The sequence below is a fragment of the Rattus norvegicus genome, chromosome 5 (assembly GCF_021556685.1).
Source record: "Rattus norvegicus strain SHRSP/BbbUtx chromosome 5, alternate assembly SHRSP_T2T, whole genome shotgun sequence".
Taxonomy (NCBI): domain Eukaryota; kingdom Metazoa; phylum Chordata; class Mammalia; order Rodentia; family Muridae; genus Rattus; species Rattus norvegicus.
This window is the reverse complement of record NC_141538.1, coordinates 144,891,533-144,914,839: the sequence shown is the minus strand read 5'-3', so window position 1 is coordinate 144,914,839 and position 23,307 is coordinate 144,891,533. Positions and strand designations below refer to the sequence as shown.

Below are 23,307 nucleotides of genomic sequence, written 5' to 3'. Positions count from 1 at the left end.
CCATCTCCCAAGAGCTAGCATTACTAGATACTTATTCCTGTGCCTGAATTTTATTTTCGGAGTATTGAAGACTGAACCTGGAGCCGTGCGCATGCTAAATAAGCACTTTGCAGCTACATGTTTAGTGCCAGAATCTTTGAATAATCCTATAAACTACAGTAGAAGGCAATCATCTCAATTGCCATCAGCTGATACCCCAAGTCAGGCACAGTATTAAATATTACGGCTGGGGCACAGCTCATCGGGCAGAGTGCTTGTCTCAAATATGCAGGGTTCTGGGTTCAATCTGTAGTACTACAGTAAGCTGAAATGAAACTACATCAATGTCACAGCCACGTAAAGACCCTGTGTTTCTGAGACAGGGCTTCTCTCCCCACCCCACCCCCACATGCAATGGTGTTTTGCTTGCATGTATGTCTATATGAGGGCGTCAGGTCTTCTGAAACTGGGGTTACAGACAGGTGTGAGCTGCCATGTGGGTGCTGGGAATTGAACCAGGGTCCTCTGGAAGAGCAGCCATGCTCTTAAACTCGGAGCCATTTTTCCAGCCCCCAGAGTTGTTCTGTGTAGCCCTGGCTGTTCTGGTACTCGATGTAGACCGGGCTGGCCTTAAGCTCAGAGATCTGCCTGCCTCTGCCCACCAATTGCTGAGATTAAAGGCATGCACTACACCCGGTATGACCCTTGGCCTTTTGCACTCAAGGGACCCTTCGGAGCAGGGGTGTATGGTATGTGCCCTGAGAATCTGTTCAAATAGAAGTGTGACTCAGGACAAAGGCAGTCCCCAGTGGTGCTGTTACAGTAGAGGCCAAATCTTCACTGTCATCCTGGGAGGCTCTGACACTGCTAGGCAAATTCTGATTTTTTTTTTTTTTTTTTTTTTTTTTTTTTTTTTGTCCTCAGTGTCTCCCAGGCTTCCAGCACTTGGCCCCAGTTTAAAATTGGAACTCAGTGTAAAAGAGACCACCAGGCAACAGATAGAACAAAAACATATCCTCAAATGATTTAATTTCTCGCCTTAGTTTATTTATACTGGATTGGTCCAGAGGCCAGGTTCACATTCAACGTGCAAGCAGTATAAAAGTCCTCAGGGCCCACATTTCACCCACCCACTCAGGATGGAACTGTTTGGAGAGAGTGCGGAAGAGTCCCCACTTTACAGGTGGGGAGACTGAGGGCCAGACACAGCATCAGTGCTGTCCCTGTCACCTGCTGCCGTTCCTCCTTCGAGTCACTGCTTCACCCACTAGGATCCTGCATTACTTCGGAACCCAGAAACAAAACAAAGAGCTCTGCGACCTTAACTATTGACCCACCCCCATACACATTTATCTCCACCGCATGAAGCTTCCCTAGGGCCTGCCAATCCCCATTCCGAGGGGCCACATATCCTAAGAGCTTCTGGAGACTGGGCTGACCCTGTCCTCTGACCGCCTGGGAAGCTGAGCTCTATTCTCTGGACAGTCTGATTCAGAAACATTGTCCAAGCCAACTGCACATTCACTGCTGCTAACGCCAGGCAGGCAGAGTGAGGGAGCGGTGAAGAGAAGGCAGGACCCCCAACTCCCCACGGCCTTGGCCCATCTGGTCTATGACCTGCTTGCTTATACGCACAGTCCCAGTCAACAGGCTTAAATCAGTATGGCTTTCAGCCCCTCCTCCCAGTGGAGCAGGATGGGGTGTTTTGGAATTCTCCTGTTCTTCACAGAGTTCTACCAGAGACATTTTCTTCCACTCCCAACCCCTACAGAGCCGAAGACAGGGTTCAAAATGACCCTTTCTTTCTTTCCTTCTTTCTTTCTTTCTTTCTTTCTTTCTTTCTTTCTTTCTTTCTTTCTTTCTTTCGTTTTGGTTTCTATTTGTGGTCCTAGCTGTCCTTGAACTTCTTTATCTCCACTCCCCCACCCCTGCCACAGCCTCCACCACTACGCCAGTTGCCTCCCTCAAACTGTCCTGGCCAGATGCCAAAAATGTGCACAGGGAAAGCCAATAAACCTGTGATCTGGGACTGGGTGTGCAGCTCAGTGCTAGGACAGTTGCTTAGCGTGCACAGGGCTCTGGGCTCAATCCTTTGTACTATAATAAGTAAAACAAACAAAAAGTAACCACCCCCCAAATAAAAACTCTTAGGAAAAAGCCAACATTAGGGACAGCTGTCTTAGAGCAAGGCCTGAGGGGAAGGGACAGGGAAGAGAGCCTGGGAAACACTAGGAGAACAGATCACCCAAAGCCCTCAGATAAGTGACAGCGACGTAGGCTTCTCTCCAGGAAGCTGTGAGACTCAGTAGCGGATAAGGCTGGGGTAGACTTTGGGAACACAGGATGGATGGATGCCCTGCAGGTGCGATTGAACGTCTATTTACACACACCTGCTCTTAAGTCTCTGCAAATACACACGTTCCTAGCACGTGCTTCTTAGGCCAGAACTGGAACGTGTAAATCTCAACACACAGAGGGTCACTCACACCCCAACACAAGCCTGCACGTTTAAACTGATAACACATGCATACCTATCTTTTGCCTCTACATTTGGGAATAGATATATATATACACATTCCTGAGTACCTAGCCACATATGCACACATAAACACACATGCAACATGTAACACACACACAAGTTCGTTCACACATGCCTTACATACCTGCTTACATGTTAGCATATATATATATTCACTTATGCTGACTTACACACATGCCAACTAATACATACTTACTTGTGCATAACCACACAGAAGCCTGCCAACATACTTGTGCCCACCCTCAGCCCTGGTCCTGGTGCCTGCAAGGTCCTTCCCTGTGTTGCAGACAGCGGATAAGTTCCTTCCGGTTGTCTAGGATGGTGTCAAAGCTCTCCTGCAGTCGGGCCTGCTGGTCAACCAACTGGTGCTGTAGAGCCCGGATCCACTGGAGCAGCGCCAAGCGACGGTACATCACCAAATGCACATGGTGTTTCTCCTTCTCCTGTTCCTTGTAGCGCTCCTGAGCCTGCAGCTGCTGCACGGCCTGGGCCACAGAGGGCAGAAGGGGATCCAGGGGGCTTGGACCTCGAGGGGTGCTACAGCCAGCTTCTGCACTGCTGCTAAAGCTGCTGATGCTCAAGGAACTGCTGGCATAGCCGATGTCCTCCAGAGGAGAGCAGACGCTGCTGGCATCACTCGACTTCTCTGGCTCAGCACCAGGGATCTCTGCACCCTCCGGGGGACTGCGGACTCCGGCCTCAGGGAGCCCAGTGGCTTGGAAGACCCGGTTATCAGAGGGCGACTCAGAGGAGCTTCTTATCAGAATAGGATCCACACCATGCCAGTTCTTATTAGCATCCTTAGCGCTCTCCACAAAGTTGGAATTACTGTCTGGTTGGAGGTCCGGGTGACATACTCCAGGAGGCAGGCTCCCCAGGTACTGGGCCCCCTCTGCTAGTCCTGGCTGGATAGCAGCAAACATCTGGACTGTGAAGGAGAAGCAGAAGAATGAGTCACAGCAGGAGAGGATGGAATGACAACCTTGAGCCCAGTAACCTCCTCGTGGCTTTCACAGAGTGGGGTTTCCCTTTAAGGCTGCCCATCTCGTCATTCTACAAACTTCTCCCCAGGTCACTTCATCCTGTTACAGCTTCGAGAACCATCATGTGTAAGCAACTCTCAGATCCGTGTCCAGCCCAGATTCAACCCCTACTCAACCTTGTGACCTACCGCCGGTTCTTCAAATTCTACACATCCAGACAGCTCTCCTTGCAGCGTCCTCTGGCAGGACACTCTGCTGAGTCTAGCCACCCAGATGCCTAGGAGGACCTGGACTACTCACCCTCCTCCCATGGCCACCTCACTGTCCACATCTTGTCAAACTCTCCTTTAGCTCTGGTCATTTTGACCCAAGTGATTGTCACAGCCATTCCACTGACCCTCCTCCAACTAAAAATACAAACTTGGGTTGGAGAGAAGGCTCAGCAGTTAAATGGACTGGCTGCTCTTCCAGAGGATCTATGTCCCATTCCTAGCACCCAAGTCAGGTGGTTCACAACTGCCTGTATGGCTAGCTTCATCCCAACCTCGTCTTCTGGCCAATTTGTTCACCCACATGCACGTGTGCATACACAGATATGCTAATGTTTTTTAAAAAGACGTTCAGCTAAATAACAAATTATACTTTCAAAAGGAACATATGTCTACATGTATGTAGATGTATAGATATGGACAGATATATTCCATAAGAGAACCACATTTCCATGACGATTTATAACAGTAGCAAAATTACAGTTACTAAGTAGGAACAGAAGCTGGGCGGTGGTGATGTACGCCTTTAATCCCAGTGCTTGAGCCCAGAGGCAAGTGGATCTCATGAGTTCTACCACCAGGCTGGTCTACAGAGAGAGCGAGTTCCAGGACAGCCAGAGCTACAGAGAGAAACCCTGTCCGGAAAAACAAAAACAAACACAAACAAACAAAAAGGAAGTAGCAACAAGTTACTACTTGGGGGTCACCACAGTATGAGGAGCTGTCTTAAAGGGTCGCAGTGTTAGGAAGGTTGAGAACCTCTGCTCTAGAGCAAACCCAGCCAGCCATAGCAGGTATCAGTAATTACCTGCAGAGAGTGACTAAGGGGCTACCGTGGGGCTCCTGTTCTTAGGAAGACAGTAATAATGCCAGAAGGCGGCTACAGCAGAGACCCAGGGCTTGAAGCGCTGGTCTCTTTCTCCTCCTCCACACTAAGGAACCCCTGTCTCCTGAACCCACAATGACAAGCCTCTCTTGCAAGTCTGTCCCTTCCCCTCTAGTGCTCCTGGTACATGTTCATGGGACTCAGTTTGCTCCATGCTGATTTTCTCCCTCTCTCTCTTCCCTAATAATCGCTTTTGAGTATGAACTGACAAGACGTTCCATTGACCACACGTCTATGACCAGAAGGAAGAACTGAGGCCTCATGAGTGAAACATACCATTAAGTCAATCAAGCAGCCACTAGGAAGGTTCCCCTATAGGTGGCAGGGAGCCTCCCCACACCCAGCAATAGGCAGAAGTCATGGAGACTGAGGTTGGGACAGATGTTTCCACCCCTTTGGCTTGTAAGAAAAGGCCTGAAGACACCCCCAATCCCCCCCCCCCCATACACACATACATACTCTATTTTAAAAATTTCCTAGGGGCTGGGGATTTAGCTCAGTGGTAGAGCGCTTACCTAGGAAGCGCAAGGCCCTGGGTTCGGTCCCCAGCTCTGAAAAAAAGAACCAAAAAAAAAAAAAAAAATTTCCTAAATTTGGCCAGGCTTACAAAGAAAGTTGGGGTGGGGTGGGGTGACAGTGGGGTTAAGCATCCAGGCTCAAAAAGTCAGTGAAATGAATCCAGACATCCCAAGATCAGGATCCCCCTCTCCCCCCAGCTAATCTATAGTGTAGGGGTAAGGGAGGGGACTGTAGCACGGGGATTGGCAGCCTCACAGGGGACAGAGAGCACAGTGACCCTGATCTCTGCAGAGGCAGCTCCCCAATCCACCCTCAGGCGGCTGGGCCCCAAGCACTCCATCAGGGCCCGGACTCACGGCCTAGAGGCGCCCGCTCCTGCGGGGTTTGCTATGGTTCCTCGGGGCCTGCTCGCTGCAGAGGCTGGGGGTGGGTCCTGGACCTGCGCGTGCACGCGCGGTGGCGCGGCTGCCTGGTCCTGGCACAGCCGTCCCAGCCCCAGCCCGGACTGCGGAGTCCAGCGGCGTCTGCGCGGCTGGGCGGGGCGGCCTGACTCACGTGGGCCGGTTCGGTTCTCCGCGCAGGAACTGCCTCCTCCCGCGGCTTGACCCGAGAGCCTTCTAGGTCCGGTGTCATCTCCTAACCACTCTGGCTAGGCGCCACCGATCCATCGTTTTTCCTGCTGTAGACATAGCGACGAAATAACTCCTTCCTGGGTTTCTCAGTGGCTAGGAAATTGGCGAGGCCGCGGTGCACGTCCCATCCTGCTGCAGCACTCGCTGCGGTCCTTTCCCTGCTCCAGCTCGTCACGTTTTCTGCTGAACTGTTCATCCCCATTTACTTTTAGGATCCTTGCTGACTCCTAGACCTGTTTTGTTTGTTTGTTTTTAAGTCCCTTCACTGTACTATACCTATTTGATGAAACGCACTTAGTGACAGCTATGCGGATGTTATTGTTTTGTTTGTTGTTTTGAGACAGAGTCTCATTATGAAACCCTGGCTGTCCTGGAAAGCACTACGTAGAACAAGTTGGCCTCCAACGCACAGTGAGATCCGCCTGCCTCTGCCTCCCAAGGGCTGGGATTAAAGGCGCGCTCCATCACCTGCAGCCAGTTTTAAAGATTTTATTTTTTATTTATGTATATGTGTTAGTGTCTCTGTGTGTGCGTGTGTAACTAAGAATGGAATCCCACTCCAGGTAAGTCACAGTTCTTCCTTTAGACAGGAGGATTTCAGACTATGGCTGCAGTATCACATTTCCTGACACCTGGAAGAAGCCTGTGTAATAGGGGAAAATGTGCGGCGCTGGAGCGGACACCCAGGAACGGAGACGAAGACACATGGCTGGCTAATGCCCCAGCCTCTGCTTCCTGAGTTTCTAGTTTTGATGCCTTCCCATGAAGTTCATATCTTGCCATATCCAACCCGAGTGGAATTTATCAAACTGGTAATCAAAAGATTCTTGAATTAATACACTAAACGCGATGAGGTAACCCTAGATTCTGATCATTCCCTGTTACTGTGTAGCCATTTACTCTGAACTGAAGCATTAGAGGGAGGGTTGTGAGATCCAGAAGATTCCCGAGGGCCCTCTTCAAGGTAGTGAGTGACCTAAGGGGTTGCTGGGGCAACAGAGACTCTTCAGTGGAGCTGCCTGCAAGTTGTGCTGGAAGCTCCAGGGATGCAGACTTTGTGAGTGGTCACTTAGCTGGATTCCGGTTTTCAGTGACCTAGCTGCCTTTGAGCTTTTGATGGCCCTGTGAGTGAATCCTGACTGATAACCAACCCTGGTCGACTCATCGGTTCACCAAGGAGACTTTGATGGGACTGTTCCTTCAGTCTGACCTCACTGCCCTCTCTAGTGGAAGTGGTGTCTGCCAGGTCTCCCCAGAAGGGGACTGCCTAACACTCAGTAAGCGGTAGCAGTGTATTTGCCCTTGATAGTCAGCATCAGGACGCCGATAGGTCCTATAATCCGCCATCATGTAGAAGGTGAAAGGGTCTGAAACATAAGGAAAACCATCTCTGTGTTCCTGACTAGAAACATTCTTCCCTAAAGATGCCCAAACTTCCTGACCCACAGAACCTAGAATCTCAGAGACAACAAGCAAACTTGCAAAGTCTTCAACTGCATACGGTACTGAATCCTTCATATATATATATATATATATATATATATATATACACACATACATACATACACACACACACACACACATATATATATATGCGTTCTGACTTCAAAACACAAAGAATCGTGAGTTAGCTGCTTGAGAAGGCAGAGGCAGGAAGATCAAGTGCAGGAGACCAGCCTGGGCAACATGGTGAAGAGATTTATATATAGCAAGGCCAGAGAGATTAAGAGCACTTGCTGTTCGTACAAGATGACAATTGTTTGTTCCCAGTACCCATGTGGCAGCACACAACTGGCTGCAGTTCCAGAGGATCAGACCTCTTCTTCTGGCCTCTATGTGAACACCATGCAAGCAATCAGTCATACACATAAAGTAAAAGAGAAACATAGTTTTTTGTTTGTTTGTTTGTTTGTTTTCTTTAGGATTATAGACAGGGCTGGAGAGCAAGCTCAAGAGGAAGAGTAAAAGTAAGAGAGCTTGCTGATCTTGCAAAGGATGGGTTCATTTCCCAGCATCCACATGAGGGTTCATGATATCCTTAACTCCTGCTGGAGGGCATCTGACACCCTCTCCTGGCCTCCCCGGGCATCAGGCACATATGGACGCACATGCTTACACACAGGCAAACGCTCATACTCACGAAATAAAACTTAAAATTGTGCATCGATTATGATTGTTGACTCGAAGCCTGTATTAGACTCTGCATCGTGACTCCCAACCTGGGATGGCTCACTCAATAATTCCATTGTTCTCTGTAGACCGTGCTGGCCTTAAATTTGCAATTCTGCTACAGCCTCTGGAGTAGCTAGGATGGGAGATCCATGTCACCAGGCCTGGCTTCTAGCACCCTATTAAAGCTAATTTGACTGAGCTTGTTGCTATACACCCTTAATCCCAGCACTTTCGAGGCAGAGGCAGATGGATCCCTGAGAGTTCAAGGCCAACCTGGTTCACAGAGCAAGTTCCAGGTCAGCTAGGGCTACATGGTGAGGCTCAGTCTCAAAAAAAAGAAGCACCCCTACCCTGCCAAAAACCAAACAAAACAACAAAACAAACAAAACAAAACAAAACAAAACCCTGCCAGTTGCTTCCAAAAGACATAGTAACTCGTACGTCAAGTGGATTCCAATAGCACCAGACAGTTGCCTCTTGGTCAAGGGTGATGTTGGCAGGAGATACTCCAGCATCATTTAAATAATGAATGCAGGGATTCTGGCTGTTCCATAATTTTCAGAAACATGAGACTGTGCAGACAGAAAGGCTCGGGAAGCCCTGGCTATCTATGTCTGGAGACAAAGAAAACTGCTATTCAGTCACCCGCAGCTTCTCCAGTCAGGACGCTGGGGGAATCAATCGCCCCTAACACAGGGGTATCTTGGACTGTGTCCACCCCCCTCCCTGTACATGCCAGAGACACAGAAACCACAAGCTAACCAGGGCTCGGCCTGAAGACCTAGAAGTGCATGTCTCGAACACTGGCAAACAGGATGGGGACATGGGTCAGTGCACAAAGTGTCTTTACTGCACAAGTTTGAGGACCTAAGTCTAAAGGCCAGGCAATGGCACCACGGCCCTGTAACCACTAGCACTGGGGAAGCAGAGGCAACATGGAGCTCACCGCCTAGTCAGGGTAGCTGACATCAGCTAAGTCCAGGTTCTTGAGAGACTCAAGAAATAAGGCGCAGGTGCAGGAGAGATGGCTCAGCAGGTGAGATCACTTCTTGTTCTCACCGAGGACTCTGGTTTAGCTCCCAGAAACTACAGCTGCCTCACAGCCATATATATCTCCAGTTCCAAGGGATCTAATGCCTTAGCAAAACACTCATACACGCAAGATAAAATAAATCTTTTTTTAAAGACGTATTTATAATTATATATAACTACACTGTATCTGTCATCAGACACACCAGAAGAGGGCATCAGATTCCATTACATGTGGTTGCTGGGATTTGAACTCAGGACCTCTGGAAGAGGAGCTAGTGCTCTTTTTTTTTTTTTTTAAACATTTATTTATTTATTATGTATACATCATATAGCTTTCTGCCTGCATGTATGTGCCCGCAGGCCAGAAGAGGGCACAAGACTTGATTATAGATGGTTGTGAGCCACCATGTGGTTGCTGGGAATTGAACTCAGGACCTCTGGAAGAGCAGACAGTGCTCTTAACCTCTGAGCCATCTCTCCAGCCCCCGGAGCTAGTGCTCTTAACCACAGAGCCATCTCTCCAGCCCGATAAAATAAGTCTTAAAAAGAACATAATAAAGTGCAGAGGAACACAGGAAGATACTCAAAGTCGATCTCTGGTCTCCACGCGTGTATAAAGAGACAAACACACCCCACGTGGGCACACACAACACACGCACGCATTAGCCAAGGACAAATGACAGAGGCAAGAGAGGCCAGCAGCGAGCAGCCAGGTTCAGGCCCCAGGGTCTGGGGTATCAGACCAGGAGAAAAGAGGAGAGGAAATTCTCCAGGAAACAAGGACAAAGATGAGGGCTCCTGATGGGCGGGTGCTTTCTCAGTGTCAATGTGCCCAGGGGGAGAAGGGTGGATGGGAATCTAAGTCTCTGAGCGTCAGCAACCTTCTTCCCATCGGTCTGCTTACAAGCAGTGAGCTCAAAGTGCTCTGCTCAGAATCAAGCACAGTCTTGATGAGCGTCCTGTTTAGAAAGGCAAACAGAGAAGAGTAGAAGCCACACTTCAATAGGCCCTGCGGGCGGGCAGAGCTGCTGGAGGAGGGAATGAGCACAGGCGAGGGTGGGGAAAGCTTCCAGAGGCTACTGTTGGAGACTGAGCTTGACTGAATGGGCCTTGGAGACAGCACGTTCCGAGAGCACTGAGAAAATGGGGTATGCCAGAGTGGCTGGAGCCTTGGGGGCGAGGCGGAGATAGGACATTGGGCTGGCTGAAAACTCAGCCCAGGAGTCAGCCTGTGACTGCAGGTTGGTAACTGGGGAAGTCCCCAACGCTCTTCAGAACATTCCAGTCGTGGAGGACACACTGCTTGCGTTCACTTTCTTCTCTTTTCCTGATATCGCCTGTCTGCTTTCTCATGCAGCTTTGGGAACGTGGACAAACCATTCCGACCTTTCTAGGGCAAGTAAGGCTAAGCTAATGTGCCTTTAGGAGAGTTGGGGAGAAGTTAATCGTGAACTTTATCACTTCAGCTTCAAAACACAGGCACAATACAGAAGGACCTTTGACTGAAGCCCGAGAGCCCTAGGGCAGATTAGAAGGAAGGTTGCACCCCAGAATTGGCTGTTCTTGGGAAAGGAAGGTCCAGGGAGCCTGTGACCTAGTTTTGTTCATCTCTTTCCCTCCACCTCTTAAAGGCAAAGGCCACCTTCGACTATCTCAGAGGGACTGTGTGACTTGGGTTAAAAGGTTGGCTATTTTCTCAGATAGGAAATGATGGTGACGTAACTGTATCTCCACACAGAAGTTGATGCTTTTTGTTTCTGTTTGTTGTCTTAGGGGCAGGAAAAAAGTGTTTAGTGTTGGGAATTAAACTCAGCCTTTCACAGGGCTGCAGAGATGGCTCAGCCGTTAAGGATAGGGTCCCAGTCAAAAACTCAGGGTCTCTTAGAAGCTGGGCAGGGGCTCTTCCACTGAGCTGTGGTCCCACCCCTGTTGTTACAGGCTTCCCCAGTACTGAGACTATAGATGTGAGCCACTAGGATGCTGGGAATCACTTTCTAGTTTCTGTGAAAAAAAAATTATTTCTAGCTGGGGATGGTGGCACACGCCTCTAATCTCAGCACTCAGGAGGCAGAGGCAGGCAGATCTCTGAGTTCAAGGTGAGTCTGGCCTACAGAGTGAGTTCCAGGACCCAGTGATACACAGAGAAACCTTGTCTCAAAAAAAGTAACAAATACAAAATTTCCTTTTGTCTTTTTTTTTTTTTTTTTTTTTGGTTCTTTTTTTCCGGAGCTGGGGACCGAACCCAGGGCCTTGCGCTTCCTAGGTAAGCGCTCTACCACTGAGCTAAATCCCCAGCCCCTCCTTTTGTCTTTTATTCTTCTTTGGCAGGGTCTCACCACATAGCCCTGGCTATCCTGGAACGCACTATGTAGACCAGGCTGGCCTCAAACTCTCTATGTAGACCAGGCTGGCCTTGCACTCACAGCCATCACACATACCCTGTTTGAGATCTTCTCTCTTGATTTCTCCATCCTATACAGTTCCTGAGAGAGCACGGAGAACTTGGACACTTTGATTTTTGCATTTTGTGGGTTTGTTTTCATTTGTTGTGCTGAGGATTGAACTGGGGACATCTTTTTTTAAAGATTTATTTTATCTATTTCATGTATATGAGTACACTGTAGTTGTCTTCAGACACAACAGAAAGGGACATCAGATCCCGTTACAGATGGCTGTGAACTACCATGTGGTTGCTGGGAATTGAACTCAGGACCTCTGGAAGAGCAGTCGGTGCTCTTAACCACTGAGCCATCTCTCCAGCCCACTGGGGACATCTTATATGCTAAACCTCTGAGCATATCCATACTAAAGGAAGGTGCCATTCACTCACTCATTCATTCATCCTTGAGGGGAGAGGAATGAAGGCACACGTGTGTGTGGGACTTAGAGGACAATTTGTAGGAGAAGCCTGTTCCACCATGGATTCTAGATATTACATTTAGGACTTCAGTGTTGCACAAAACAAAAACAAAAACAAAAAAAACCCAAAAAACAAACAAACAAACAAAAAACTATTACTCCATCTCTCTAGCTCTAAGACAGAGTTTCTCTGGTAGCTTTGCTGTCCTGGATCCAAGGCCTGAGGAAGGTTTTAACTCTCAGTGGGGTATAGTTTCAAACCCACTACACCACAAGAATCCAGAAAATGGATATTCTTTCTATCCCTACTCCCATGCCCCAAAAGAGAAGGAACAAGGTTGCTTGAAACCATGGAGACTCTCTGTAACACCTTCAAGTAGTGAGTATCTTCTCCCAACACCTTCTGAGAGATCAGAGAAGCCAAATCCACAGCCGGAGGTTGTGGAACAGCCTAGAGCCCACGGGAGGAGTGACTAGATGAGAAAAGCGGAACAGAAGGAGGAATGAGAGAAGGGGGTGCCTGCTCATTCTCCCTAAGTACACCCCTCCCTAGCAGCTGCTTCTGTGGGCTCCATAATCCTCTTCCTTACCTCCACCCATCCTCTGGCCGCCCACCTCTCCTCCACCCATCCCATTCATCAGTAGGAGGGCATCATGTTAGTGCAGCATTTCAGAGCCTGACAGATCCTTTCTGGGTGCCCCCCACATGTAACCACTTAACCCCTAGCACAAAAGGCCATGCTGAATGGGCTTGAAGCCAGTGGCTCGTGCGGAGGGGGAGGTCTCAATAGGATTTGGGGAGCTGGGTGTATAAAGCGCTCTGCTCCAGCAACCCTCAATGGAGGAGCAGGAGTCAGGCATGTGCCGAGGGGAGGAGTCCGGCAGCTGCATCCCGCCCCTGAACAATGATTTATTCATTCTCTTGGCAAGCTCCAGGGAACATGGAAAACAGGCTCCAGGGAACGTGGCCCCACAAATCGCCCTGGGCCTCAGATAATTCCCACCATCATCATTGAAGTTCAGAGACCTCATCCCCACCCTCAGACTTTATTGCCTTAAGTTTGAGGTTCTTCCCTGTTAGGGAGGCTTCTGGAAGCCCTAGGTCGGGGGTGGGATGGGTCAGGCAGGCTCTGGTGCCCCTCTCACCGCCTGCAGAGACCCAGGTATACACCCCTCCCTAACGTAAAGAAATTGCCAGGCACATAGGGTGGCTTGGTTTAGAACTGCCAGCACAGGGTAAGGCAGTGGGAGCAGAGTGTTGAGTGGCTTAGTCTAGATAAACTAATAGGTAGTCGGAAAGCCGTAAAGGGTCGCTGGATGAGGTGCAGGTTGCTGGTCAAAAGGTATTGCTCTTGCTGTCCCCACTCTTGTACCAAGTCACATTCCTGCAGAGGAACGTCTGGAAACTTTGGGGACTGAGAACCATAATAAAAATAGGTTAAGCTCTAGGTAGGCGCAGTGGCGCACACCTAGTAATCCTAGCATTTGGCAAACTGCGGCAGGAGGATGGAAAGTTTGAGGATAGCCTGGGCTCCAGGGAAAGAACCTATCAAAAAACAATAAAAATAAATAAAAGAAAATAAAGCGTCAAGTGTCAGACAAGTAGTTTATTTTGCCTGCATGTATCCACGTACCCTATGGGAGTGCCTGATGCCCAGCTTTATAGCCGAGACCCTACCTCATAAAAACGAGTACCCTTTGATATGGGTCAGAGGAGGGTGTTAGATCCCCTTGTATTGCAGCTATGGGTGGTTGTGAGCTGCCCTGCAGACGCTGAGATTTGAACCCAGGACCTCTGTAAGAGCATCCAAATTCTCCCAACCACTGAGCCACCTCTCTAGCCCCAAGGCCAGTAACTTCAAGAGCAAAACTATGACAAGCAAACCTGCCTTCCCGCCTCCATAGCTCATGTCACCAGAACCAGACGTTAAAAAAAAAAAATCATAATAAATAAAACAAAAAAGAAAATCAATAATGTTAGCAGAACGGGAGTGTCAGGTTGATGTGACCATCCTCAGACTGGCCCCCCGGGCCTCTGAGCTCCAAGCTTGTAATTACCTTGTCACACAGAAAACAAATCTACTGTGGGCCTTCCCAGTGAGGTGGGAGATCCCAAGCAAGAAGGTCGCCCGGTTGGGAAGGGGAGGGGACAGCAGGAAGACTGATTGATGCTCAGTGCTGGAGGTTAAGAGAGCTTGAAACAGACAAGCGAAAGCCTAGAGAGGTCACAAAGTTTTCTTCCTTCAGAAGAAGGGCAGACACACCAGGGGAGAGGATACAGTGACTAGAAGGGCTAACGAAGGGCTCAAACCCCTTCCGGAAGCCTCAAGGGGGCGATTACTAAGAGGCTGCTGCCCTCTGGTGGGCATAGAAAGAACCAACACCATCAACGCTGAAATCCCATCTTTCCTGGTGACCTCCTAGGCTAGCCTCCTTCCTCACTGGCTCAGGTTGAACTGCTTAGGGAGGAAGGTGATACTCAGAGTGGAGCATTCACTCAGGATGTTTATTAAGAAGTTCCTTTTGGGGGCTGGGGATTTAGCTCAGTGGTAGAGCGCTTACCTAGGAAGCGCAAGGCCCTGGGTTCGGTCCCCAGCTCCGAAAAAAAGAACCAAAAAAAAAAAAAAAAAGTTCCTTTTGCATGGCGTGGCATGAGTTCTAATCCTAGAACTCAGGAGGTAGAGCCTGGGGGGGGGGGGTCTGTAAGAATATATGGTTTGGCTGGAAGGGTACCATAGCAATGCCTGAGTCATGTATGGTAGTGCACGGTGCAAAGCTGAAATCCCAGTACTCTCAGAAAGCAGAGGCAGGAGGATTAAAACTTTATAGTAAGTTCCAAGCCAGCCCGGGCACCATGAGACCCTGAATCAAGCAAGCACAGGAACAACCCTAGTGCCTTTGGGCCCAATCACTATTCACGAAGACAGGAAAGAAACAGGATCAGGCAAAGGGAGCTGAGTGGCAACCTAAGCCTGTGGCAGTCTCAGTTCCCCAAAGGAGTTCTAAGGTGAGAATGGCTCTGCTGAGTCGTCCCGACCCGATCTGATCTGGCCATGCCTTTATACACCTATCACCACTGCAAGGGAGTTATGCTGGAAGGAGACCTGGCCTTGCAAGGTGTCCTGTGGCTGAGACAAGTCTCAAAGGGGTGAACATAGGAAGTTGTCTTCAGTGTTCCCAGAAGCTGGGTCACTAAGGCCTTCAGTGATGGCTTCACCCCACACACTACACATGCTCATCAAACGTGTTAGGGGGACTACAGGTTCAGCCTGGGCTACAAGCTCTGGGCTCCAGCTCAGCGGGACCGTGTATCAGTCCCAGTTGCCAGCCTGCTATGCTCTGAGCCTTGGGGATGCTCAAGCGAGCTTAATACTTAGACTGTGGACTCATTCACCCAGCTACCATTCACTGAGATTTCCCGGGCCGGGCCGGAGGCAGGCGATTTCCATCTTTTCTATTTAATCCTCACAACTGTGGAGCGAGCATTAAGTCAGATTATTCAGATGAGATCAAGTTATTAAGTGGCTTTCACAGTCCAATGACACTTTAAAAAATGATACTCACAATGGGACAAGTGTTATTTCTACTGTCAAAGATTCTTCAGGCCACAAAAGGTCTTGGCTCTGTTCTGCCTGTGTGTGCTAACTGAATAAGATGGCTTGAAGTTTGCAGTCCGAGCATAGCCTCGATTGTAGCCAAGAGCTCTGTTCCACAGGCCCTAGCTTCAGCTCTTTCCTAACAGTGCTGCTTCCCAGAGGTAAGAGAGCCAACAGCCAAGAGGAAGCAAGGGACTGTGTCCCAGAAATCCCTCAGCGACCCATATCTCTTGCTGATCTATCTGTTCTGTAGAAGAAGACAAAGACTGGGGAAAGAAAGCCACCAGCCACTTCTGTGACAGCCCTGATGTGTTCCCATTCTTGGTCAATTAAGCTTTTCCATCCCTGGCAGTGTGCATCTGTAAACCCAGGACTTGGGAAGCAGAGGCAGGTGTGTGAGTCTGAGGCTAGCCTGGGCTATACCATGAGACCATCTCAAAAAACAAAACCAGAGCCTTTCAGCACAACCAGGTTTCAACACGAAATAGTTTCCTCATTTAGTTTAAATTAGAAAGAGGGAGGAGGGGTCTTTGGATATTATTATTTCTTTCTGAGAATGAATGAAGACATTCACTCAATACTTCTCTTCTCCTCCCCACTACACACCGTACACAGTATACACACACACACACACACACACACACACACACACACACACACACACACACACACCGTCTTCCCTCCTGGGCTCCCAGAACCTAATTTTTCACGTTTAGAAAACCCAGATGATTTTTTGCCTGGGTCCATATGGTTTTCCAAATAACCTGTCTCTTTGATAAATAACGTAAGTTAAATTAGACAAGACAAACAAAGAGAGGGGTGAACAATCAGCTTTCCACCCCCTTCTCTCAGCCTCTGAGAAAAAGAGGGGGCTGAAAAGCCCAAAGCCCAGTCCACTCCCAACCAGGCCCCAACACTTTCGACCTTCTGGACTGGGTCCAGTGCTTCCCCAGCCTGGAGCTGGGAACAGCTCTGTCACCCACTGCTGGCCCACCAGCCCACCAGCCAACAAAAACACCCCATGCAGGGTTTCATCTGAACATTAGCAAAGAACCCAAGTGTTCGACCCCAAAGCTTCCTCCAATCACCCTTAGGCTGTGGCTACTTCAAACTCCCTCTTCTCATTATGTACCCCACCGCAGGGAAGGACGAAATCAATACACTGAAAATGAAAAACCTTTAAGGTGAGAGAAGATGGGAAGAAAGAGGGGACTGGCGGGCCACGGATAAAACTAAGATGCTACAACTAAGGGACCAAGAGATCTGCTGCCTTGTTCTCAAAAGGTCATGAGACTGACGCCAGCTACACACAAAGCCGGGACTATTTCCCCAGTGCACTTAGAGAGTCCTGGCAATACGCATAGGCCTCCACCCTACAACTGTATGTCTCAGTACAGCACGAACTGCCATTGGCTGCTGGAGACCATAGAGCTTTGCTGAGGCGTGGCTTCCCCTACCCACAGTGCACCCAGCCATCAGCCCTATCCCTTCCTGAGCAGTGTGTTAGACATGCAGTGTTAAATACGTACAGTCACGCCATATTCTACCTTTAGACCAACTCAGTGAGCTGCATAGTTAGTGGCCACGAGCATCCTACAGTCGAAGGAAAAGTCTAGAGAGAATGATTGCAGGTCACCCAATTGTGAGCTACAGACAGAGTCCCATAGTCATTTCTAGGATTCCATCCTATGCTGGAAAGCTTTTTAAGCAAGCCAGGCACGATGGCTCACGCCAGTTATCCTGACGCTGTGGAAGCTAGGAAAGGATTGCAGTGAATTTAAAGCCAGCCAAGGCAACACAGCGAAGTCTAGGCCGGCTATATTGGGCTACACTGTAAGTTCTTACCTCAAAAACACAAAAATAGGGGGCTTGACAGACGGCTTAGGGAGTTCACAGCTCCCAGGTTACACATGTATGTGTGTGCGCACGAACATACACACACACACACACACACACACACACACACACACACACATCATATGCCAAACGATAAAAACTGCACAAGAATAAACTTTAAAAGTACTTCTTTTTGAGACAGGGTTTCACTAAGTAGGTGTAGCTGTCCTGGAACTATATAGACCAGGCTAGCCTCCTCATACGGAGATTTGCCTGCCTCTACCTCCCTAGTTCTGGCATTAAAAGCACGAGACGCCACAATCTGTTAAACAGTACTTTTTAAAAGTGTGGCTAGAAATTCTGCTGTAAGCTTTCCACTAAGTCTCCCAACACTTACTGTTTAAAAATATTAATTATATGTGCCAGGCACAATGCTATCCCACAAGACAAAATAGTCTGCTTTTAAGAAACTTGCTGTCAGGGGTTGGGGATTTAGCTCAGTGGTAGAGCGCTTGCCTAGGAAGCGCAAGGCCCTGGGTTCGGTCCCCAGCTCCGAAAAAAGAACCAAAAAAAAAAAAAAAAAAAAAAAAAAAAAAAAAAGAAACTTGCTGTCTTAATTGACAGACAGATCTAATATAAGGTCATAAAAGACCCAAAAGTTGGGGGCTGGGGATTTAGCTCAGTGGTAGAGCACTTACCTAGGAAGCGCAAGGCCCTGGGTTCGGTCCCCAGCTCCGAAAAAAAGACCCAAAAAAAAAAAAAAAAAGACCCAAAAGTTACCCAGTTTACGTAAGTGATGATGGTTCAAGGTGTTTCTGAGGAAAGTGGATTTAAGACAGGTGTTTTGAGAATTACACGTTAGCCAAAGTGGGAGAATGGGGAGGGAGGTGAGCCAGGACACTGGAAGGGGACTTCAGAAGGCCCTGAGTCTCAGTGTAAGAGTTCCCTCTTGGACTGAGGCCATGAAGCAGGTTTTACCAGGCAGGACCTGCTGGGTTCTGAGGGGTTTAAACTTTATTCTGAGTGTGATAGAAAACAGTGGAGGGTTTATTTGATTAATTAAAAACTGCATTTGTAGACTCATTTTGTGTATGAATATGTACTGCCTGAGTTACAGAAAGGTTGTAAGCCACCACATGTGTGCTGAGAATCAAACCCATGAAGTGTTCTTAACTGCCGAGCCATCTTTCTAGTTCTTAGTTGGTTTTGTTTTTTTCTTTCTTTTTCTTTTTTTTTAAAGGTTTACTTATTTATGTATATGAGCACTCTATTTGCATGTATTCCTGCATGACAGAAGAGAGATTCAGACTCAGTCAGAAGAAGGTATCAGATCCCATTACCCTGTGGTTGCTGGGAATTGAACTCAGGACCCTTGGATGAGTAGCCAGTGCTCTTAACTGCTGAGCCAACTTCTCCAGCCCTTTTTTACACAGGGTTCCACTGTTACAGCCCCCTGCAGGCTTACCTCTAACTTATGGCAATCCTCCTGCCTCTGCCTATTGAGTGCTAGTATTATAGGTATTCACTACCACACCCAGCTGTGAAAAGCTTGCTTTTGTTGCTAGGGATTGAACTCCAAGCCTTGTGACTGTTAAGCAAGTACCCTGCCAATGAACACCAACCCTTCCCTGGGGAAAGGTTTAAGTTAAGCAGTGCATCCTCCACACATTATGTATGTGTAAAGGTCACCTTCTGGTTGCTATGTAGATTGGCTGCAAGGGAAGTGGAAAAGCAGGAGTGGGGACATCAGGAGACAACTCCAGTACTCTGGTGAGGAGCTGAAACTCAGAGCACAGCACTGGCACAGAGCTGGAATGAGCGAGCCGATTCCAGATACAAGCTATAAGAAAGAACGTAGGGAAAAGTCTGAGAATGCTCTCTCTTCATTTCTCCTACCCGAGGGGCAGGGGAACAGTGATAACTATTTCTTTAAAGATTTATATTTATTATTTTAAAATTATGTGTTAGTGTGAGTTTGTGCATGAGAGTGAATGTGCCTTGAGAGGCAAGAGGCATTGGGTGTCCCTGGAGCTGGAGTTACAGGCAACTGTGAGTCACATGACACGGATACTGGGATCTGAACTCAGGAAGAGCAGCCTCTGAGCCATTAGAAATTAAGTTTAAGTGGGTGTGGAGGCAGAGGCAGGTAGATCTCTGTGAGTTTGAGGCCAGCCTAGACTACTGAGCTAAGTTCTAGGTTAGCCAGGAACACAAAGAAATCTTGTCTCAAAACAAACAAAAACAACAACAAAAATATACCCAACAACAACAAAGAAAAGAAATAAAAATAATTTCAAACCAGGGAGAAGTTCACAGAGAAGTGGAGATGACAGGGGATCCTTTGGAGATCAGAGAGGCTCAGCCTCTAGAGATTTGGGGAATATAACTTGGTACTTTATAGGAAGAAACAGATTGATGCAACTGTGGACTGAAGTGGTTAGATAAAATAGAGACTGCTTCACATGACTTCAATACTGCCTGCCCCTACTTAGGTATACAGCAAGGAAGAGACAAAGGACCGACACTGACATACAGTGTCCCTCAGACTTAGGCTCTCGCTCCTCCTAACAGGTAATCTCCAAAATGGTGAGCTGAGTCCTACTAGAAGTCAGATGGACAGATGGTGACAGCTCAATAGCTGGACAAACAGCATGTGGGTCAGGCAGAAACTCTTCAGTCCTGTTAAAAAGCTGGAAGCTGGGGCTGGGGATTTAGCTCAGTGGTAGAGCGCTTACCTAGGAAGCGCAAGGCCCTGGGTTCGGTCCCCAGCTCCGGAAAAAAAAAGAACAAAAAAAAAAAAAAAAAAAAAAAAGCTGGAAGCTTAGCATGACTTCTGGCACGTGTACTTTCGTAATGAAAAGAGACCTATGGTTAAAGACTACATTCTTTCTTCTCTAAAGTGCAGCGAGAATTTCTTGTGCACTGTATGGAGGCACCACCTGTCAATAAAAACTGATGGCCTATTAGCTGAGGCACAAAATGGAGGGAGAAAGGAACTCTGGGACAGAGTCAGGCGTGGGAACTCTGAAGGAGACAGACACCTGAAACTGAGGAGAGGTAACTATGTGGCAGATAAGGACTAGGATAAAAGGGTTAGGTAAGTTCTGAGCTGGTCGAGGAACGAGGCTAAGCTTATGGCCTAGGCATTTACTCAAACATAACCAGCCTCCGAGGCATTATTCTGGGGACCAACAGACTGGGTAGAAAAGCTTGCAAGCGCAAGCTAAAGACTACGTTCTTGGGGGCCAGCAAAAGGGCTCAGCAGGTAAAGGCACTTGCTGCCAAACCTGAGGAATGGTGGAAGGAGAGAACTAACTTTTGCAAATTATCCTCTTATTTCTACATGTGTGTCCACACACACACATACAAACATAAATTAAATGAAATGAAGCAAGATTAAAATTAAATGAAATGTAGCAAGATTAAGAAAATAGAATGCATTTACCCAGATACTCAAAGAAAAGTAATTTATTTCCCAGATTTCTCAGGTACTGACTTTCTTCTATTTAGTGGTCAGATCTTCTTTTCACTTCTCCCAAGAGGAGCATGTGGAGAGGTTGGGAAGCCTGTTCAACCTGGGCAAGGCCCCATTTGCTCCCAAGTGAATTACTACTCGCAGGGCATGAGGAGAAAAGGGATCTGGGATCTGCTGCCTCACTTCCCAGCTTTGCTGCCCAGGGGAGGAGGGGCCTCAGAGGAGCTTTTTATAAAGCGCAGAACAGCAATAACCGTCACCTTGGATCCAGAGTAACACTGAAGCACATGGAGGTCAGCCAAGGAGAAAGGGTCTCTCAGAGGGTCAGGGCAGGAGGACTGTATGAAGCCTCTCCTCCTCCTGAATTGAGACCACTAAGTGGGTTGTCTGGTCACTTCCTGTGGATGGAGAAGCCAGCGTAGGGCAGCCGCAGCACCCTTTATGCGGGATGCAGAGTCCCTGGGAGGGATCTTACTGAAAAGCAAATCCTCTCTCAACTCAGGCACTGACTGAAGAACGAACGCTGAAGCTGGACAGCAAACCCTGCCCTCGGGGCAGTGAGATTTATTGAAAACTACATACATATTAAAACAGCTTTATACACATCTCTCCCATTACAAGATTACAAATGTACAACTGTGTGTTCGGTCCAAGTCAGTATCCTTATCCTGAGGATTAGAAAAAAACAAAACCAAAGAGCCCTAGCACCCAACAGAAAACCTCCATCCTCGTTTCGTCAGTTGAATGGGCTGCGTTCTGTCTCTCAGTAAAAGATGGACACGGCCTCCCCCAGCCTCCCACGCTCGCTTCCACACTCGCCCACCTCTCCCCTGCAATGGCTTTTGCAAAGCAGCAACGGGAGGGAGTTGGTCTACGTTTCTGAAAGCCCAGTGGCTGGTGGAAGAAAGCAACTAATGGCGGCTCTCTGCAACGTTTTTACTAATTCTGCTGGTCTGCTCCCAACATTAGTGATGAAGTAGTAAAGTGGTCTCTGATGGTCAGGCCAAGAAACTCGGCCCGAGAGCAGCAATAAATAGTGGTCGGGTTTCTGCAGAAGGGAGGGAGGCTCTCCAACAAATGCTGTTAGTTGAGACTCCTCCAGTCCCAGGGAAGGTCTGTTCTCCATTGATTATCCAGTGCGGATGGACACTGGGTTTAACCTTTATCTTCCTCCCACACTGCAGAAAGTGAGGGACAGCCTCTTTCTCAACTAGGTACCAGCTTACGTCCTTATTTCAAAGGCGATAAAGGTTAATCAGAGATCAAGGCTAGAAGCTTACAAGACACAGAAGGACAGGACTGTGCTTCTTGGCCTGGTTACTGGGTTAGAGGTTGCGTGGCTGTGGAGGCCTCATCCCAGTGCTGGCTTTCAGTGCTTTCTGTAATTTTCTATAATGCCACACTTTCTTCCTCCAACGAACACCTCTACTTGAAAGTGGTGTCAACCCAGGAAACTGCTAGGAAGAAAATGTCAAGTGCTTAACGGAAGAAGTGAGACTTCAATTATTCTGTAAGTCGATGCTGGGAACTCTGGTGGCCAAACTAAAAAATAACTAGGAAAGAAAATGCTGTGGAGAGCTGTGTGGTGGGGAGAAGGGGAAGCTCTGCTCGTAATGTGTTGGTGCTGAGGGAAGGAGAGGTCATCGGCAGAAACAGCAGTCCCACCCCTCCGTGCTGGACCTACTTTGAGTACTTTCCACAGACACTGGCATCCCGGATGGTGTTAGCTTTCCAAGTATCTGAAGATGCTTCGCTTTGGTCCTGGACTGCTATCATTTGTCTTCAGCCGCTTAGGGGACGGTGACATCATTGACGATGGTCCCCTTCTTCTCACCTAGAGAGAACACAGGAGTCAGGGCCAGTTCGAGACACACACAAGTGCTCTCCTTCAGTGAGTTCTTCAGGAACTCGGTTAAAGCACAGAGGACTAGCAGACAGACAAACAAACAAAGATTGAAAGCAAATTTAAAAGCTAACTGCCCATTGGAGCAGCAACTCCACTATAAGTCTTGAGGTGTGAAACATTCTAACACTGCAACAGCTGTTAGATAAGAATTTTTATTTCATTTTATTTTACTTTTTTGGGTGTGTGTGTGATGTATGCATGTGGTGCACGGTGCATGCCATGTCTATGCACATGGAGGCTGGAGGATGTTGGGATCTCCACCATTGCTCTCTGACTTGTTCCTTTAAGACTGTCTGTCTCTGAACAGAAAGTTTGACACTTCAGCTAGGATAGCCTGCCAGCAGCCTTTCTCTGCCCGATGTTCGGGTTATAGAATAGCACAGCCATACACGGCACACAGCTGCCATTTTATATGTGCTGATTCAGACTCAGATCCTCATGCTCGATGGCAAGTTCTCTTACTTTCAACACACACACACACACACACAAACACACACACACACACACGCACGCGCGTGCGCACATTTTTAAAAAATAAAACAAATATATCTGGGGACTGGAGAGATGGCTCAGCAGTTAAGGTCCTTGCAGAGGACCAAAGGCTCTGTTCCCAGCACCCACGGC

At 48.2% G+C, this 23,307-nt stretch overlaps 2 protein-coding genes across 6 annotated transcripts in view; both read right to left on the bottom strand.

The window, feature by feature from the left end:
* Window positions 1–1,004: 1,004 nt before the first annotated feature.
* On the bottom strand, window positions 1,005–22,543 carry C5h1orf216 (similar to human chromosome 1 open reading frame 216). 4 transcript variants are annotated; one of them, XM_087549318.1, is made up of 3 exons: window positions 5,532–5,703; window positions 5,172–5,207; window positions 1,005–3,446 (listed from the first exon to the last, which is right to left on the bottom strand). In XM_087549318.1, the coding sequence occupies exon 3, from the start codon at window positions 3,439–3,441 to the stop codon at window positions 2,761–2,763; it is 681 nt and encodes a 226-aa protein (XP_087405444.1). In that variant the 5' UTR covers window positions 3,442–3,446; window positions 5,172–5,207; window positions 5,532–5,703; the 3' UTR covers window positions 1,005–2,760.
* Clspn (claspin) overlaps window positions 21,308–23,307 on the bottom strand; it is a 38,537-nt gene continuing 36,537 nt past the window's right edge. For both annotated transcript variants that reach the window (XM_087548394.1, NM_001395082.1), the window contains 1 exon segment: window positions 21,308–22,611. In XM_087548394.1, the coding sequence (XP_087404520.1) occupies window positions 22,501–22,611 (111 nt within the window). In that variant the 3' untranslated portion in view covers window positions 21,308–22,500.

Bases quoted from the DNA above. Each gene is read 5' to 3' on its own strand.
- C5h1orf216 (XM_087549316.1), bottom strand. From the start codon at position 4,336: ATGAGATCCACTTGCCTCTGGGCTCAAGCACTGGGATTAAAGGCGTAC. The intron at 3,447-4,251 runs GTAATTTTGCTA...TCTCCTTCACAG, and splicing joins TCTGTTCCTACTTAGTAACT to TCCAGATGTTTGCTGCTATC.